This window comes from Schistosoma mansoni (genome assembly GCF_000237925.1).
Source record: "Schistosoma mansoni, WGS project CABG00000000 data, supercontig 0172, strain Puerto Rico, whole genome shotgun sequence".
NCBI classification, from domain to species: domain Eukaryota; kingdom Metazoa; phylum Platyhelminthes; class Trematoda; order Strigeidida; family Schistosomatidae; genus Schistosoma; species Schistosoma mansoni.
The window spans coordinates 135893-156783 of NW_017386058.1; the positions used below are offsets into that span (position 1 = coordinate 135893).

General features: G+C 35.9%; 2 protein-coding genes across 2 annotated transcripts; one reads left to right on the plus strand and one right to left on the minus strand.

Moving 5' to 3' along the window:
- Positions 1-1572: 1572 nt before the first annotated feature.
- Smp_211280 (subfamily S1B unassigned peptidase (S01 family)) lies at positions 1573-6076 on the plus strand (the record flags this gene model as incomplete). Its single annotated transcript, XM_018796487.1, has 10 exons — positions 1573-1702; positions 1735-1829; positions 1866-1957; positions 1995-2093; positions 2125-2193; positions 2228-2320; positions 2352-2445; positions 3386-3483; positions 4806-4935; positions 5984-6076. The coding sequence occupies 10 exons, from the start codon at positions 1573-1575 to the stop codon at positions 6074-6076; spliced, it is 993 nt and encodes a 330-aa protein (XP_018646865.1).
- A 453-nt stretch (positions 6077-6529) lies between these two features.
- Smp_211260 (subfamily S1B unassigned peptidase (S01 family)) lies at positions 6530-19325 on the minus strand (the record flags this gene model as incomplete). Its single annotated transcript, XM_018796498.1, has 5 exons — positions 6530-6692; positions 9274-9647; positions 12347-12480; positions 14762-14948; positions 19308-19325. The coding sequence occupies 5 exons, from the start codon at positions 19323-19325 to the stop codon at positions 6530-6532; spliced, it is 876 nt and encodes a 291-aa protein (XP_018646866.1).
- Between the last annotated feature and the right edge of the window lie 1566 nt (positions 19326-20891).

Consider the following 20891-nt stretch of genomic DNA (forward strand, 5'->3'; position numbering starts at 1 on the left):
TGGAGTACAGGATGTTTCGTAGGAAGTTCACTAGAGTGCAAGGGGATTGGAAGATCTCTAAATCAGGGGTTTCAATCCCGAGTCTATCCCTGATATCGATTTTTGTTTACAACCTGTTAAATAGAATTGGCTTGGCGGTACTGATCTATGCAGATGACGCAAAGATCTGGAGGTCCATGAAAAGTGAAAAAGTCTCATTTGAGCCTAAAGCGGTCCTTATAACAATACAAGAATGAGCAATAAACAAAAGGTTACAACTTGAACTTTCGAAAGGTCATGTTTTAAATATTCTGCCTCATTTAACATAAAACACCTACACCCTCCATGGAAATCCGCTTACGAATGTCACCTAAGGGAGTGATCTCGGGATGGTTATCCCAGAGAGCTTAGACGATAGCTCAATCGACATGGGGAATGCCGTCAAGGTAACCCCGACTCTTCAATTTATCCAAAGACAACTTGAGGCAATCAACTCAAAGTTATTCCTTACACCGTTCAAAACGTATGCAGAGCTCCACCTTGAAGTCCACAATATGGTTGTATCCACTGTCCTCCAAAGAGACATAGATCTCCTGAACAAGTACAGAGACGGATAACCAATTAGGCGATAGGTTTTAAACATAAATCTTACGAAAACTGGTGCCAAGCACTGATATTATTCTCGTTAGGCTACAGGAGAACAAAAGGTGATCTGATAATGGCATAAAACATGTTACAAAAGACAACGCATTTCAACACGAGTATATAACCAGATGATCATCACCATGCTGCTTGAGGAAACCCTCAGAAGATTGCGCATCAAAGAGCGAACACATAAATTGGCTCTAACTATTTCTGATTAAGAGTTATTTTCAGTTGGAATGCTATTCTAGCAGAAGTGACCACATTCAAGCTCATTAAACTACTTCAATAGAAGGCTGAACAAAGATGTACTCACTTACAGCTGTTGTAATCTAGGATCTCTACTGTCCTGAGAGAAACGTACTCACGTAAACGACAAGATATACAAATCCACATGTAACTAGTGCACCAACTAGAATAAGTGCAGTCGAGTGGATAGACTGCCACATATTGAACATTACCAAATACTTGAAATTGTACAGAAACATTAAGAAGCTAGCTTAATGAAATCAAATACAAGCTCGTGACGAAAATATTGGAGAAGACCAGATGTAATCAGGTCTTTATATTCTCTAAGTAAAATTATTTATCAGCCTGGAGCTGTTAGTTTGTTTCCTGATAGAAGAGTAAAGAAATATATTGGTTTCCACAAACTCATCACAGAGGTGTTGGAAGACATTGGATATTCAACAGTAGTGGTTGATTTGAGATTAGTCGGATGACGGAGTTTTGGATCATATCTGTACCCGGAGAGCGGGATCCAAATCAAGTGTATCAGCGGCTTCAAACTACATTATCTAAATATAAGGATATCTGCTCGCAGGTCAATAAGTTCAATATCCCTCCTGACTTCAAGGTATTTGTGTAGATGTCAGATGATTTATAAGCTTTAGGTAGGAACTCTGGATATTCTAGTGGGTCTTTCTGATGAGCTGTCAAAATTAGATGTATATGCTGAGAGGTAATTGTCTAATAGGTTCAAATAGTAGCTTAAGCATTACCAAGAAAGTTGCCCAGTACATGGGTGATGTTCTCGAAGAACAAAAACACAAGTTGGAAGACAACTTGACGGTAAACGGACGTATGTTCTATTTATTATTTTTATATCCTCAGTCTCTCCTGCCGCATTCCTTACCAAATTCCAGTGGGAATATGCTAAATATCCAGTCAAACAAACGTTAAGTTCACTGTATGCTATTATTTCAGAGGTATTTTTATTTCGCTCCAAGCAATACTGTTTATAGCAACTTACAAAAGTAGATTCGGATTTAAAAGCAAAGTCCCAGTCATATAATACCCTTAAAGGTTGTCTTCAAAACCTAGAACGAAAGCAAACGTAAGACCTACATTTTAAATCACCGTAACTCCTATAGGGGTAGTCTCTTAACACGCGAGCTTGGAGATATTGTGAAGCGAGAACAATTTATTGTTGATTCAGAATACTTAACTACTCTGGTTGTTGTTGTTCCAAAGTAAGTTTTTTTTGTATTTATTTATCATCAGGAATATGTATAATGATTGGAAGTCTAATTATGAAAGAATGACAGACATGGTCGTCCCCAAATCGTCTGAGTAATTTGCATTTTTGTTTTTGTAACCGATTAAGACTTATTTTTGAAGATCAAGATAATGGCCTATGGACTGTTACGCTTTTCAAAAAAATGACGGATGATTTTAAAACTCAGGCTCGTGAATTTAGGTTTGTTTAAATATTCAAAATCACTTGTTAGATTTGTTGTACGTGATTTTACTTATGATGAAAAGAAAATTGAGGAAAGTAGAAATGAGCTTTCAAAACTTGAGTCCGATAAGAAACGACAGTTTGTAAGTCGGCTTATTTTGGTTTCTAATACTTCCATATGGAATTTTTGTCATTTAAATATTTCCTCTCGAGAGTCAGTAAACTGTTCGGTTTTAAATGTATTGAGCCATATGCATTCCTTCAAACGTCATTCTACAAACATTTCTTGAAATGTGATTCAAGATATTGAAGACAGATAACTACACTTTTTGTTATAATGTTTTTAGTAGTTGTTTTCAGGCGTTTGGCAAGAAATGATTTTGATGTTCTTTCCAGTCACAAGTGATGCGTACCAGTTATTTTATTATTATTTATTTGAACATAAATATTTACAAAGAGGCACCAGATATATTTGCGCCACACAAAGAACTGTCATTTCATTTAATTGTGTGAGGACTATGATACTGCCCGGGTGCCCAAACCGAAGCAGGTGGTTTTCTTAAGGGGCCACACTCGGAGCCTTTGACCTAAAGGCCTGATCCACAAGGAAGTAAAGCATCGTGAGTAGATGCAGTCCCATGGTAGCTGGTGACCAACTAAAGGTTCATACGCCATTTGTTCCTTTAGGATACTGTAACCCATGTGCATCATTGGTTTGGAATCAGGGTTTTCCAACTCCCTTAGGTGGACTTTTCGTGTCCACCAACCCGGTTAAAGCGCCAGACATTCGCGTATCAATTAGTACGAATATGACTTAATGAAGGAGAGCCAAATGACAAGACTAACAGTTAGTTTTTCTGTTAATGAAAAGGCACTAACGAGAATCGCTCACAATTGTACTTTATTGAAGACCACTGAAATGGATAATAAAAAAGTTACATTTAATATAAGGTTTTCCCCTGTTCGTAAGATGTCGTTTGCACATTGTTGCATATAGTTAAGTTGTACCTTGATTGTATACAGTATGATACTCTTTTTAGTTGTCTTGATTTGAATGCATAAATTTTTAAAATTCCTAACTAGGCACCTCTATTCCGCTGGTTGAAAGTTAATTTTGGTGAGGCTTTTTCCGCTATGGTTCATATTAAAGCCCTCCGGGTATTTGTTGAGTCAGTTTTAAGGTAAGTTTTATTTCCGTCAACTCACCTACCACCTGTATAGTTCGCAGTTCTTTTATGTCACCTTATGATCGTTTTAAATGCATATCTAACCTTGTTAGACTTTTTATTTCATTTTGAAAGGTTAAGTGATGGAAAGTACTCCCGTCGTTGTCTTGTGGCATAGGTAAACACGTGGTACTGATATTGCTAGTGATTAGATAAATTGTCTGATCAAGGCTTTCCACTGTTTTATATTTTTCTGTAGATGTTCTAAAGATGAATGTGGTGTGTTCGTGATCCCATTTAATGGTTCCCAGTATACAGGTTCATTTAAGTATATGGCATTTCAAGCTACATTAGTTGCAAAAAGCATTTCCTTACCATCAACTCGGGACTAATTTTCAAATGTAAACGAAGTGGAAAAATTAAGTCTAATGTGAGTAACAAATGTAACTGTATCTAGGAGATTGGAATCCAGAATGAGTCGTTATCAGTGGTGAATACTCTACTAGTTGGAATAAGGTTCAGAACTAGGATAATAGGTTTGCGGTATCCTTTAGGTTAATGGTTTTATGAACTTGACGCGGATAAACTCGTTAAGTCTAGTGGAGAAATATCCACGATTAAGCTAAAAGTTGTTTTATCGTGGCTCAGATAGTCCCAGTTGATATAGGTAGAAAACATATGGAGTTCTTATGGTTCGTTTTTTAAATAAAGTATTTACAACACGTTTAATGGGGTTCTCATTTTATGTACGTTTTGATTGTAGTCAAGTCACTCGTAATTATGGTAAAATAAGTCTGAAACAATTTAGACAATATAGGCACCTTATTCGTAGTAATCATGATTTGGAGTTTCAAAATAAGTCATACCATAATCGTGTAAAGGCTTGTGCAATAACTTGAGTTACTCATGAGGGAGGTTGTAGTACGAAACGAACGTCATTAAGTGGAGTGGAATTCACATCAAGCTTACAGTCCTTGTGTTGTCACTATTGTGGACTATTAAGAAAAGCAGGTAAAGTATCTTACTAAAGAAAAAGGTTACTATCTAGCGAAAATACCTATCACTATATTATTTCCTAAAGCTGAACTGCAATCCTAAATTTACGAGTGAATGACACAATTCTAAAATATTACTGAATAAGGATATTTTTAAGATCTCAATATGTTTGCACAACCACTAAATGTACTTTCAAAAGTGAACACCTAACCAAAGTGTTTTTAAATGTGACATTTCCTTTGCTTTGTATCCGAATGTACAAATAAATGGTAATCCAGCTGCATTGAATTTATTGTTACATCTAAATGCTAATTCTGAAGTAATCTTCCATCTTATTGTAGATATGGGTTGCCGGTTGATTTTCAAGCGATACTCCTTGAGCCAAACAAAAAACAGCAAAAGAAATTAAGAGATATACTAAAGCAACTTTACAACCATCTGGATGGATCGTCCTCAAGCTCCGTCTTAGATGTAAGTATTGACATCCATTCGTATATTTATTACTGTAGCACATAAGAGAATTGTTCGTAATTGTATAAAGACTCACACTTAACTGATGTTTTCGCATTTATAAGTGTAGTATTGTGGTGAGAGGTATAAAACACTATCCCTGTGTCTGTATAATATGTGTTCCGGTGTTATTGACAATGAGATTTTTTGAACGGGTTAAATGTTACAAACAATAAGTGTTTGTTGCACATTTGAAAGTAAATTTTTGCGTTAGATTTCCAGTCGTAAATGACTTTTCCTCAATTAGTTATATTTAAATAAAAGATTATTAATGAGTTTATAGGTATCGTATCAGGGTTGGACTTGATAGTTTCAAATATATTGAGCTCTGGGTAGAGAGTTAATGATAAATGAATTTTTGTTATATCCCAATGAGTAGAAAAATTGTATATCTATTTCTACTCATTGGGATATAACAAAAATAGATTTATTATTTTAAATAAAACGTTATAGAATAGAACCAAAAAGTCTGTTCTTATTTAAATACCCCAAGGTTAATAGCCGCATTATAGGAGGGCTATCAGATACGTCCTCACAAAGACTTTTAAACTGAAATGTAATAAACGTGAATCTAAACAAGTGCGGATCTCAGATATTCCAATCGTAGATTGTTTCATACAAAATAAGAGATGTAATTGGTTTCACTTGAGAATTTATACACTATCTAGCGTATATTTCAGGAATGCACAACATATTTTTAGTCGTAGAATGGATTTCAAGAAAAATTTTAATGTTACTTACTGAAGCCTACATCTTCAACAGAAAATTTATTATGACGTAAGAAACTAAAGTTTTCCGCAAAATAAGCACAGATAATCTGTTTTGAGTACAATAACCTACGTCATTTTCCCCCATAAAGTAGCTGTTTGTTTAAAGATAAATATGTTTACTGTTACACTTGTTCTGTTCGTAATTCCATTTGTTTACACTAATTTTTCTAAAATGTCGATTTCAATACGCACTTCTCTTTTCCTGAACTTTACTTGTCTTTGCGAATGTCTCTTTACAGGAAGATATGAATGTTGGAGGTTTCGGGACTTCATCGGATTATTTTCCATATGTTTCGTTTAAAGTCGAGCTAAATATGATAGATGTACGTTGATGGTCAGGAATAAACTAGTTCTGCAGCCCATTCCATTGTATTGATGTGATAATGCAATCAATAACATGAAAAAAGCATAATATACTTTAGAATTACTTCTTCTTAGCATTTCTGTCTTCTTGATTTTTTCTTTTCTCCTCTATCCTTGTTAGTTAATGTTTTTATAAACACTTGATTTACTTAATCGGTATATATACCTACTAATCTGTCTTAATACATTGAAATAAAAATCATATTATTTTCAAAATACCTTAATTATTGTCCTATTTAAATACAATTTATTGAAGAGGCAATAAGTATATTTTGCTTCCAAATTATTTTATGTAAACGAATGCAAAACAGACAAAAAAATAATAGCACTGTGTATGATTTAATTATAAATACTGGTGTATGTATAATACAGAATTATATACTGTGTGTAGAATAATTCAATCCAAGAATATAATTAATGTTCTAAATTTTTTCCGTCTGAATATGATCTATGGTTATTCGTTTTCCTTGTCTAACGATAGTGATTGTCAGTTGTTCTCGGCTTTCCGTCGCAGTGTAAACTTGTTGAGCATTCGTTATAGGCAGACCATCAATGGCAACAATTACATCTCCAGCTCTTAATCCCGCTCTGTAAAATAAATAAAATTTATACTGAATCTCAGTTACTAAAAATTGATATTACAAAGTGAATTAGTAGGATAAAAATGGAGTCGGAAGTCAAGTAACTGTGTAATGTTTCTGCTTTTTTCTTTATTGCTTTTAATATGCCTCACATTTTAGATTATTATGCCGATCATAGTTTGTCTCTCCTCACAAATGAAAAATGTCACTTTAGGATTGGGTTGCTTCAGAGTCAAGATTAACGATAGGAAAGAAGTCGTAGAGCGTCTCAACGATTCCATCCATTTATCGACGTCCGACTAAAGAAATATTGCTTGACCTTAAAGCAGCGTTCGAATCCACTGGTCATGAGGTTCTCTGGAAGTGTTTGTAATTGAAAGGCGTACCAAAAAAGTACATTAACCTTGTACATACTCCCTACTCGAACACTACTAGTCGAGTCAGAGCTTATGGCGAACTTTCATCGAAATTGGTTACTTCAAGTGGTGTTTTCAGAGCTTTCCCCTTTCCTCATCTTTATTTAACCTTGTCATAAACATGCTTTTAAAGGTAACACTTTCATCGTCCGACTTTTCAGGGATTGATGTTCAATCAGGAAATTGACTGGTTGACAAAATACAGAGTATTCCGACCACCTTAAGCGACAATGCATGTATGGGATGGGGTTGTCCCCTTCCAAATGTAAAGTGTCGCTTTAGAGTTGGGTTGCGTGAGCGCTCGAATTAACGATAGGGAGTGAAGTAGTTGAACACACCGACAACTTCACCCATCTTGGGAGTCTCGTCAGTCCTGATGGTCTTGTGTGTGATGAAATCTCGACATGGGTTTAGAAGGCTCGTTCGGTTTGACCGACTTGCGTCACTTGTGGTGTAGGCGATATATCCGTCTACCGAGCAAAGGACGAGTTTACCGTGAACAATTCACTCTGTCCTACTTCATGAATATTAAACACGTCCATTAAGGATAGAGGATATTCTCAGGTTATTGGTATTCAATCATTGGTGTCCTCGAAGGAGTAGCCGTGTATGTTGGGACGACGGAGTAAGCAATGGTTGGGTTAGGAATAGAGCAATAGGTAAGGATGGCAAATCGACTGACGAGGTCGTAAAATTCTGAGGTAAGTTCATCGAGATGTCTTGTGTTTTTATTTCAATATACATTTTCTTGAATTGTGTCTTCGTTGTTTGATCCTCACCATCACCATTCAAACTGTTACTGTCTCTACTGTTCGAAGATTTGACCTGACAACTTCATCTCCCTGTGTTAATGGGGTATGCTGACTTGAATCGATATACATACGTGCGAGGTTCTGTGTTTCGACTGAATAAAGCTTGTAATGCAATGGGAATGGAACTTCGTAACCATTGGTTCTTTTGGTTGAAATCCTGGTGGAGTTGCTGCGTTGTGTAAAGTATTAATATGTATGATATTTGAGCTAGTAAATTCTACCCACAAAATATACATAAACGACGTCCACCAAATAAGTGTATGTTGTGAAACAAGGGCATTAAACTGGGTCGTCGATATAAACACTTATTGAATAGGGATTTGCTATTTAAGATAAACTTATATGCAACTGACAGATAGTTTCCGAAGTGTGATTATCCTTTCGTTATTTTTTGTAAACAATTAATAGTTTGAAGCTCTGTTGAAATATGGAGTATTTAATTTATGTAGAGTAATTCCTCTTTTAAGACATTAGGGAATAATGCTCATTACAATGAAATCGTTGGTACTACTTTAAGTGAAGTCTACTTTTTTATTAGAAGCAGTTGGATGAGAATTATTATAAGTCAGTGTGATAATGGGTATTTTATGTAGTAAACAAGATTAAGACGAGTATATCGTGAGTTTATAACTGAGCGTAAATGGAAGGCTTAAATTGTACTTGCGAAATCAAATAAGAACAAGCTTTCTAAAGACACTTATAAGGTATCCTTTAAATGTGTTTGTATTTTCTTAAAGCCATTTATCAGAGTTAATAAAGGACTAGATATAAAATTATCACTTTGAGCTTTTAAAAAGTTCTGTAACATTGATTAAGAACTATATCTTCAGTGTTACTATTTGATTAAACGGTGATTTAAAGGTCAACAGAAACTATTTCGTCTGTTTATTGAGATTAGTAAGGTTGTCATAAAGTTATAAAAAGAAGTCCATATTGAATTGTATTTAAGACTCAATAAAACCTACATAGAAACACAAAGTTTCTATATGGAGCTGATTAGTAGCGAAACTTTATGGAGGACCGAACGTCAACAAATAATTAGCTAGGTTCCACACATAACAGAAGTTTTACAGAGAGTATGGCTTCTTGAGTATAAAAATGTTTAAAAATTGAATTTCAAAATGCAAATGTCAGGATAATCAAAAACTTTTATTCAAACCTTGGTAGTGTTAGCAAATATGTAGTTCTCAATAATGATAGTCATGATAAGAAAATTGTTAATGGTTCTGAACTACTGACTTGTGAATAAATGTGATAATAATAGTTGGTACACATTTATTCTTTGGCAAGATAATTTATTTTTAATACAGGATACCCAGTGATTTTCTACAATTTATGTAACGTCATGCAAACTTACCTTTGAGCAGGGGAGTTTCTTAATACAGCATGAATCAGAACACCATTCAACTCTACAAAATGTTGTCCACCGCGAGATGCTAATTCGAAAGCCAGTTCTGGAGTAAGTGTCCGCATAACTAGGCCTAAGTATCGACGTTGAGTTCCACTTTCCGAATTGGCTGGATTGTCTGCTAAAATATATGGGTCAGTAGGCGATTTTGACGATATTGGGGAAGAGCTCCGAGTATTTGAGGATGCTTTTAGTGCTAACTGTATGAATTTTCGGACTTGATCAACAGGTATAGCAAATCCCACGCCTGTACCAGCCACCATGGCGTTAACCCCAATAACTTCACCATATAAATTCACCAGTGGACCGCCGGAGTTGCCAAACTCAATTAAAAATACAAAAAGGAAACCGTAATTAACAATTAAACTTTACAGTCCGTACGCGGGACTCGGACCCAGGACTTTCGGTCGAACTTTCTCGCGAACGCTTAACCTCTAGACCACTGGGTCGGCGTCCGACGGTGTTAATGTCTAACTTTAGTCGATCCATGATCTTGCGCAACCCTTTGTCTGAGGTGGATAATCATCTCCACCAGACACAGATTGGACTCCGCCGGTCACGGTTCGAGTCCCGCGTGCGAAGCCGTGGATGCGCACTGCTGATGAGTCCCATAGTAGGGCGAAACGCCGTCCAGTGCCTCTAAGTTTTTGATAGTGGTCTATTTAGGTTGACTCGTGGATTCAACTATTAAAATACTACAATCTTCACAAATCCCCATACTGATAATTAGACATCGGTTGGTGTGTCAGCATTAAAGTTTTGTAAACAAATAGGAAAAAACTAACCTACGTTGAATTCTGGATATAAACACAGGGTGTAAAAGAACTCAAGTGATTTCAACCAGCTTTTATTGTAAAAGCATTTAGTCAACGATTCTAGCTGTTTTATAAAACAGTTAATACACACTCAGCGATTAGTTATGTCAGAAATACTGTATTGTTTAAGTATTTTATTTATTTAGTTGATTATGAAACGGTCCTGTGTAATAATCGTACATCGAAGATAACTTTTCATCCTATTAGGAATATATTTCAGTTTGGATCACCAAAAATCTTTATTTTAAAGACAATATCTTAGCAGCCATCATGAATCTAGTAACACAACTCACTAGTCCATATACTCGGCTTCGAACCATAACTTCAAGTATATAAGTTAACTATGCTACGCTGTCGCCCAAACTGAACCAGCCAGAACGAGATTTGAACACGAAGCCTATTGGTTAAGAGTCAAACGGCACTGTTGTGAAAAAAAGATTGAGGAAGGCATGAAAAACGATGAGAGCTAGTTTTTGAGAGACTGTTTAGCCTAATTTATAATCTGTAAATTACTAACATTCAGCTATATGCCTGTTTTATTCCATGAATCATAAGCGTTCGATTAATCTATAAATTACCGTCATATTTTCTTCTATTACAAAATTATTATAATTTAAATAAAGTCTTTGTATCCTAATTTTTTTTACTGTAGTGTCCCAGTTTGGTATAACTGTATTTTTCACATTCTTTCTGTATCGTAGTTCTCCTATTCACATATTCATTCGTGTGCCACTTTCAGTCAGCCGGATCAAATCTACAGTTTCTTTCTATGATAATCTCTCTTCGCTTGCTAACCGATCAGCTTGTTAGACTGTGATAGGATAATCTTTTCTCTCTGCCGTCAACGCTGTGCAATCACAAAGTCGAAATTATGCGTTGCAGTCTCAAGCTTGTACTAGGTAACTTAGGACATCAAGGTTTCAAACTTATTTGAAACAACTCTATCTGTAAAATAAGTATAGATTAGTGGATAGATAACAAAGTCAGAACAGTCTTGACCAATAAGCTACCGCTCCATATAACTGTATTCAAGTACAGTTCTTACATCAGTGGAGAGAGTCAAATATTAGGTGAATTCGGTACACAAGTTGGTTGGAAGAAATATCTCTAAGGAAATATATTAGTTTTATGTCGAAAGCTTTTCGAAGACGTAATCTTGTGAAACGTTTTCGCATAGAACAGCTTAGTTAATCATGATACAAAACGAGGTTTCTAAATTAGACTAGATGGAATATAGCTAAACGTGAAAAACAGTATGTGCGTTTCGTCCTATTTGGGACTCGTTAGCTGGATGTACTTGCATTCTTGTTGATATTCACCCCGTGACTGGAAATCGGTGCCATTTGCTTCAAACGCTAAGGCGTTGTTCACTTAGATTATAGGTCCGGACAGAAAGTTACATGTGGAACCGACACGAATTTAAGCAATTTCCTGACGGTCTGAATTATCCCTGACGAGTTCTGAATAGGACGAAACATACGTCCTGGATTCCACTGATACACACATCCCATCTATTTTACATAAGATTGTGTCACAGTGACTACATTGAAGCAATTCGCACTGGATGCAAATATACCCACCAAAACAGATCGAATTTCAGTCAAAATATCAAAAATGAGATAATTCAAACCATTACAAATGAGATTGAAGTTTTTAAATGTCAATTTTAGATTTATCATCATAATCCTTTTGATTTTGAATGCTTTTTATAGCAATATGAACGTTATTTCTATTTATATTATGAGTATAGGAAGGTTGTTTTTTAGATTATGTTGACTGAATAAACAAAAGCTCAAAAAAGGAAGCTTATTGATTTAATTAAGTGAATTGACAATAAAAAAAACCTAGAAACAATAGTATTGTTAACGTTGACCAACGATTAGTAGTAGAATTCAGGAAGCAGTTTTCTTTCTATCCAGGACTTGTTAAATGGATGTACCTGAATTATTGTATTGACATTTACAATGAGATGTAAGCCTAGTACACGAATAGGGTGAAACGTACATAATCGATTTCACTGTTATCATTCACTATTCTAACCTTTATATGAACTCTGATTAATTGTCAATATCGAAGCAATTCACTCAGAATGCACATATATCAATAGAGACTGGTCAATTACAGTCCCTATCATTAACATGAGGTTAATACAAAGTAATTACAAATAACAATAATGTTAATTTTTATCTACAACATTCAAAACTTACTGTTATTATAGCATCTGTTTGGATATATTTAAGACCTTCGGAATGACCTAAGTCTCTGTCTACTGCAGATACTACACCCACTGTAACGCTGTTAGCCAACATCAAAGGACTACCTAAAGCCAATACAAATTGACCTGGACGAATATTTTGTAAATTAATAGCCATAGGTAAATGTGGAAGATTTTCTGAAACAGCTTTCTTCACATCTAACTAAATCAATATCATATAAAAAGACAATAAACGAGTTGTTTCCATAAATAGAGAATAATAATTATACGCAGATGTATCTCTGAGAATAAAATCAACAAAACATCTAGTTCCATCGAATTTCAAGGAAATACTAGAAGACCTGTCTACAGTGAGATCTATTTAGTTAAACATTTTTTTGGTTAAAACTGATATGAGTGTTGCTTGTAATCACTAGTTTGTATACAACAGTTATATAGATTTTAAACAATTGATTGAACGTTGAGTTGTGACCAATGTCATGTGTGCCAGGTCCTTATGTAGTGCTGATCGAGTTCTATCGATCAAGTTGCAGTGTGGCCACTAGTCTAGGTGACGTGACATCATGTGAATTATAATGAACCGAAAGGTGGAGGTAGTTGACAGGATACCCTAGACCAAGGTTTCTTGCTATTTGGCACTTGTCAGCAAGGCGTACCTATTATGTTGAGGGAACATCGATTCCATGTTACCCAGCTTCACAGACAGAGACGTTACTACTGAATTATCCGGGCCGCGATTGTGATACGGGATCAAATCCAACAGGGAACGTCAGTTGTTTCAACGTTTCAAGTAAGTCTTGCTAACGAGTGCCACATAGCACAGAACCTAGGTCCAGGGTATCTGTTGGGGATGTTAGATCCCCAGAACTCACTTGGTAAATGACTTATTTTTGTAATCTTATTTTGAATTTCTTGGCTTTCGCTCCAAAAGCACTCATTTCACCTTCAAGTCGTGTTTCTCACTTGGGAGAATCTTAAACGCTATTGGTTCGTTGTGTCTTTTAGTATGTTGTTTTGTAACGCTTCCCAAGGACAGTTTTATGTTGTATGTATATGTTTAATTTGTGCCTGTCGGATCGCTCGTGCTTCTAGCTGCTTGCGGAATATATCTATTCCCCGTTCGGACTTCGACTTCTCTCTCTAGTTAGCGGGGCTGGGAGACATCAGAATAGCTAGCTTATTGGTCTTTGGCCACAAGTCTTTGTTCCTTTCACAGACTAGGTGAACTCAGAATTGCTTCAAACATAGCAGTATCCTGTCGACTAACTCCAACCTCTACCTTATAGTTAAATGGTTCAACAAACGTAGTATTAAAGTACATATCGCATGTGAGTGGGACAGAGATACCGTTTTATTTGAATTTTCAAACATTCACTTCATTTGTCCTTTTATAGTTAAAAAAACAGAAGTTAGAGACATCATTTGCACTTTATTTTCTTCGTGTTTTCCGTATTTTGTTTTTTACTACGAAACGGTGGCTTAGCAACATTTACTAAAGTACTTGAAACCCAATCCATTAGGTAGAGAATTCCGACCTTGTTCAACCTACTTCAGTTAGGGTAAACGGGTAGTGGTATCGTAGTGAACGAGAACACCAGTGGGGACAACCAAATGTATTTGAGCACAAAATTACAGAATCTCTTAGTAAAATCTGAGAATCATACTGTAAATACTTCATTTGCAAAATATCGATCCACTGTCTCAGACTTGATTGTTCCTTCGTTTCCACGCAAATCATTCTCTGTTCTCGTCTTCTTCTCTTAGATCTTCTTAACCTTCTGCCGCCAGACATTTCACATTCGGTTGATGATACATACTACTTATATCTGTAGACACCAGTAGCACACACTATCAAATAAACATTGCGGTTTAAAGTCGAGTATATAACTATGAATTTGGATAATTTGCATTATTATTATCATTGAGTTTTACCTTCCACTATACTGTTGTGCAGTGCGACATAATGAATGAGTGCACAAATATTTAGCAGGAACTATGCTCCATTTGTCTATCTGAAAATTAATATTTCCAAAAATTAATACTGGAAAAACAGTGATACGGAATTATTGCATTCCATACCAAGTGAGTAAACCAACTGGATTATCATATAGATTTGAATATTTTTCACCTTAGATATGCTCGTAGACTAATTAAACTGAACTGGAGAATCTATAAAGTCTAATCTTGGCATTGATACCTAAGAAATGGAGAAACTTTCGAGTCCGTGAGCAAATGATAAAATATTTACAATACTAAAATTAATGCTTGATGTAAGCAATTAAAATGTAAATATGATTATTTTAAACACTGTTGTTTATAAGAGTAAAGTTTACTTCAATCATAACAAAACATTAATACCAAATCACAGATTAACAGAATATTTCATCCAGCAGAATAAAAAAACTAACTCGAATAAGTGCCAAATCAGAAGAGACATCAACTGCTAGAACTTTTCCAGGAAATGAACGTCCATCACATAAATGGACCATAACATCGCCTCGATAACCAACTACATGAGCATTCGTAACTACATGACCTAAATGATCTACAATAAAACCCGAACCAGTTGAACGTGATTGAAGTGAAAGAAAAACCTTACTAAAAAAATCAAACAAAATAAGAGAACAGCAAAAGTTAGAAACAACAGGTGATATGAGTAGAGAAATAAAGTAGCAATCACGAACAATGAAAGCTATTTTCGGGAACATGGTTTCACTTATAGTCTGCAAAATATTACCATTTACTTTTGCCCTGTTTTAGTCTCAGCTAGTCAGTCATAACGCAGAACCTCGCACGTATGTATATCGATTCAAGTCATCATATCCCATTAACACAGGGAGATGAAGTTGTCAGGTCAAATCTTCGAACAGTAGAGACAGTAACAGTTTGAATGGTGATGGTGAGGATCAAACAACGAAGACACAATTCAAGAAAATGTATATTGAAATAAAAACACAAGACATCTCGATGAACTTACCTCAGAATTTTACGACCTCGTCAGTCGATTTGCCATCCTTACCTATTGCTCTATTCCTAACCCAACCATTGCTTACTCCGTCGTCCCAACATACACGGCTACTCCTTCGAGGACACCAATGATTGAATACCAATAACCTGAGAATATCCTCTATCCTTAATGGACGTGTTTAATATTCATGAAGTAGGACAGAGTGAATTGTTCACGGTAAACTCGTCCTTTGCTCGGTAGACGGATATATCGCCTACACCACAAGTGACGCAAGTCGGTCAAACCGAACGAGCCTTCTAAACCCATGTCGAGATTTCATCACACACAAGACCATCAGGACTGACGAGACTCCCAAGATGGGTGAAGTTGTCGGTGTGTTCAACTACTTCACTCCCTATCGTTAATTCGAGCGCTCACGCAACCCAACTCTAAAGCGACACTTTACATTTGGAAGGGGACAACCCCATCCCATACATGCATTGTCGCTTAAGGTGGTCGGAATACTCTGTATTTTGTCAACCAGTCAATTTCCTGATTGAACATCAATCCCTGAAAAGTCGGACGATGAAAGTGTTACCTTTAAAAGCATGTTTATGACAAGGTTAAATAAAGATGAGGAAAGGGGAAAGCTCTGAAAACACCACTTGAAGTAACCAATTTCGATGAAAGTTCGCCATAAGCTCTGACTCGACTAGTAGTGTTCGAGTAGGGAGTATGTACAAGGTTAATGTACTTTTTTGGTACGCCTTTCAATTACAAACACTTCCAGAGAACCTCATGACCAGTGGATTCGAACGCTGCTTTAAGGTCAAGCAATATTTCTTTAGTCGGACGTCGAAAATTATGCCTATGTTTCAGAATCTGCCGAAGGGTAAAGATTCAGTCTATAAATCTACGTTTAGGTCTGAGACCAGCCTGGTTTTTTCGCGTTTGCTATCTACGAGGTCTAGTTAGACGTCGAAATATTATTGAGGCTAATATTTTAGATACTATATTATTTAAAGTGATTCCTGTGATTATCCTAAGAGGATAAACTGAGATCGAGATCAGTCAGATAGGATTGCATCCAGTTCTCAGATTTTGGCTAAGATTTCAGTTAATCCTTCAGGTCGCTTTGAGACTATGGGTTAGCGAAGTGTGACTGAATGCCAGTTGAACTGTTCTGCACATCAGTCCAATCTTGCGGATTGAGATTGAATAGTAGTCCTGTCTTTTACCGAGACAGTTTCACAAACAGCCAGATTTTCAATACCCATTTTCTCGGTAGGTCCGAACAATTGTCTGCTGTTACCTATCGCTGGTGTCTATTCCGTCTTTTTTGCTTTCACTACCCACCACTGCTCACGATTGTCACGTACGCTTTTGATCAACCTTTGTTTAATCGGCCTCCGCTCCTCATCGTGTAGAAAGTAAGACGGGATGAGTTTTCAAGCATTTATCAGTTCTGAAGACGCCGCTGAAATCCAATGAGTTTTCCTAATCTTTTGGCATAAGCTACTAGTAGGTATCACTTCTGTTTCCACAGTTTTTTGTGTATCTTGCCGAGCTACCTTGGGGTGGATATCAATTTCACGGTTGACTAACTTCTGCTCTAGTTGTTCCTGAAATGTATTATTAGCTTTCTCACCATTAGGTTAGAGGACTCCAAGGGGTTTTCTTGCTGTGGCTTTTCTACGTCCAGTAAGACGTAGACAAATACGTGGTCGAACTAGAGTATGATCTGAGTCTAAACATGTGCTTTAGAATGAGCAACAATCTTCTATCGAGCACCTCCAACGATCGCTAATGCCAATGCGACATGTATAAATCTATCGATGAGTCGATTGTAGGGGTTGCCATGTCAGACGATGTTTCTACTTATGTTTAAAGTTGGATTTTGCTAGAAACAGACGGTTATCTGAGCATAGTTGCAGAAGACGGTCGCCATTATCTTTCCGCTGCGTCGCAACACCGTAAAACCTCCCCTAAGTGCCATTCAGTTTGGTCTATTCTCCATAATTGAGCAATAAAATCACCTGCTACTATTACTAAATTAGAGCGTTTGGCTGGATAGTCTCCTATAAAATTCATCTTTAACTTTATCCGAACTGCAATCAATGGGGGCGTAGGCAGAGACAACGAAAGGCAACGACGTGTTGGTGAGGAGATGGTGTTTATGCATTTTGTTTTGTATTACATATTTGCCCCCAAATACCCTGGTACGGCCGAGAGTGGGGAGGGCTCGCCCTCTCTCTCGAAATGCTCTTACACGGCCAGGAAAGTTATACTCACTGCCCTCTCACACCACGGGTGTTGTTTACGAAGCTAATATCCAGCGCTTTAACCATTTTGGTGGACACGGAAATTCCACCTAGGGGAGTTGGAAAACCCTGATTCCAAACCAATGGTGTACATGGGCTCCAGTATCCTAAGGAAACGAATGGCGTATGAACCAATCGTCGGTCACCAGCTGCCATGGGACTGCATTTCCTTACGATGCTCCACTACCTTGTGGATTAGGCCTTTGCGTTGAAGGCTCGGGGTGTGGCCCCTTAAGAAAACCACCTGCTTCGGTTTGGGCACCCGGGAAGTATCATAGCCCTCACACAATTAAATGAAATGACATTACTTTGTGTGGCGCACATATATCTGGTGCCCTCTTGTACCAATACTTATGTGTTCAAATAAATAAATAAAAAACAGAGCACAAACGACTGTCTACTAGAATCCAGTCTAACAGACCCTATTCTGCTTTGAAAATTAATGCCATACCTACACCAGAGAGGCCGCAGGAAGTAGCAATATTGTCTCCAGATAATAGAAGGGTAAATCGAGCCGGTTCTTTATATTGACAAGGTGAGGTCAAATGAATGACCGTACTTGGATCCTGTATGCACGCTTCGGAGGTGAAGCATATATCGATGGCGCGAGATTCCAGGGTCATAGACCGAGAAGGCTGTTTTACTATCTGACAAAAGTTCTCATATAGGAGCATACAAGTAGCGACAATCAATATAAATTGTACTGACATTTAGACAAAAAATATGATACATCAATATAACATTTAATAACAGGAGGTCAAATAAGCAATAAATTTGGACGAGTGATTTAAAACTAAAGATTGTAATTGTGAACAACTTGGTAAAACAAAGCAGATATATTGAAGTAGTTTAAACTTCTGAAATTCTAATATAGCGAACTATTATTCTTACTTTTACCATGTAATTATTAAATAATTTGTTCATGGTATATCTATCTTTTCCTATTTATAGGCTTTTAGTTAGTGTATAAACTGTCGATATACTGCACAGAGATGCAGTTGAATCGACAACTGCATCTCTGTGCTGATGTGGTATGGGCAACTCGAACTGATGTACGTACGTACGAAGTTCTATGTTGTGACTGACTGACTGACTGATACGTTCTTTATAATCATAAATTATCGACAATTACGTATTGCCGTATTGCTTAGTTTGCCTACCATTTTTGGCTTAGTGTTTTTTTTATTTGATGTGTGTTACGGTCTCCTAGTTTATATATAGATAAAATTATGTGTTTGAAATATAATATAATAGAAGTTTTGTATGTTTCTTCTGTGTCTGGATCTGAATGAATACCGAGCTACAGAAAAGCATGCATTCAGGACCGATAAGCGTTAAAAATGACCTTGGTCACTACTCAAAGTTCGTTGTTATTGATCAGAATGTAACACTACCTGTTAAAACTATGGCTATTGATCTATCGGTTTAAATTATATTCAGATTAGCTGATTATAGATTGTATTCATATTGTTAAAATCTAATCTAGTGGTTTCGATTAAACGACACAGAAGGCTTAAGATTAATAACACAATTAATAATCAAAACACATGAGTTGATATACATATATATAACATAATAGCTAACAATAATAACTAATAAACTAACTCGGTACTAGTGATTGAAACAACTGCTGGCTGAACATCTTGAGCAACATCGGCAACCACATCTAGAGCTTTAATTGCGGCCTGTCTATCTTTAGACATTGGTTTTGTAATTTCTGCACATTTGACAATTAATGGAGTACTATATACAGGATGAGATTTTTGTTGAGTATCATCTAAATCCTCATTGTCGTGACAAATTTTTGCAAAAGCTGTGGTCAACAAAATTGATTTGAAAAATAGACGTGTTTGATCAGTATTTCGGTGTTGATTCTGCCTATTCGACCGATTTGATGAATAATTACTTTGTGGTGCAGCAAATGGTTGGAATGCATATACATTCCATAAAAATCTCTTATTCAAGAGACGGGAAGAGTTTCTTGTAAACTGCTAATTTACAACATTCGGAAAAAGAATAAAGAAAGACAGTCAATTAAAATAGGTAGCTGTAAGTAGTATAACTGAAGATTTAGAATAAAATACTTACATGTACATGTGATATATACGATAGACAATCAAATATAAGGAGATTACAAGACAGTTATAAGCATATTTTTAAGATTTTTAAATAATTGACTCCAATTGACGTAAATATTCTTAGATCTATTTCTCAGCGACACTGAAGAAACTAGTAATCTTCAACTGGATCCTAGTTTTGGTTTGATGGATAGGTCAGATACTAAGATTTTGTAAAATTGGGAATCTGTGTTGTTAGTATTTATGATTTTAAATATAATACTTATATAATTTCATTGGCTACCTTTAATAAGACAAAAATATTACTCATTAAATAGAAAAATCCAACTAAAGTTTCTTATGACATGCATCTACTCATGGATAATTTTGATGATGACTAAGAATAATAGGTGATCAATTGTTGGCTATAAAACTCCTGTAAGCAATGTAATTTAACTCATTTATTAAGTAGGAGTTTATTTATTAGAGTTTTAGTAGGGTTTGAGTTATACGATGCTCGCCCAAAATGAAGTAGAGGAGACAAGTTCAAATTTCTGATCTAATGACTAAAAGCCAAAGATTCTAAAAATGAAATTATCCTTTCACTAATGTTGAAATTAATTCGGAAATATTCAGATACTTCGTGAATCAAAGCTTATCACATCTATCGAAATAACCTGGTAAAATTTATCAAACTGTATTTATTGATGAATAAGAAGAAACTACTTATTTAGAATATTCTTCAATTCTAGGATAAGTAAATGTTTTTAATGCATTTGAAGTCAAATAAACAATCATAACTGGGAGTATAAAATGAACTTATTAAACTATCATTCATGAATTATCAATTTAGGCATTGATGCATCCCATTTATTTACTAAAGTCCGACACAAGATACAATGAACAATATATGAATTCGTTGATTAGATATTTTCATACTAGTCAAATTTGAACTAATTAAGACGACATAAGTTAAAAGGGATTTCCAAACAAAAATAAAATATTTACATGTGAGGTAACTAAACATGATTAATACGACACACAATCTTTCAAAACTTAGTTCTTAAAGCAAAGATGGATAGTGGCTAGCAGTGGACTCGATCAATCGAGATCACATATCTACATGATTCAACTGTGTTGTGTTCGAGGGTTGTGCTCTAATTCATGTTAACAATCACGTGGAAAAGATACGCATGAACTCACGTTGCTTCG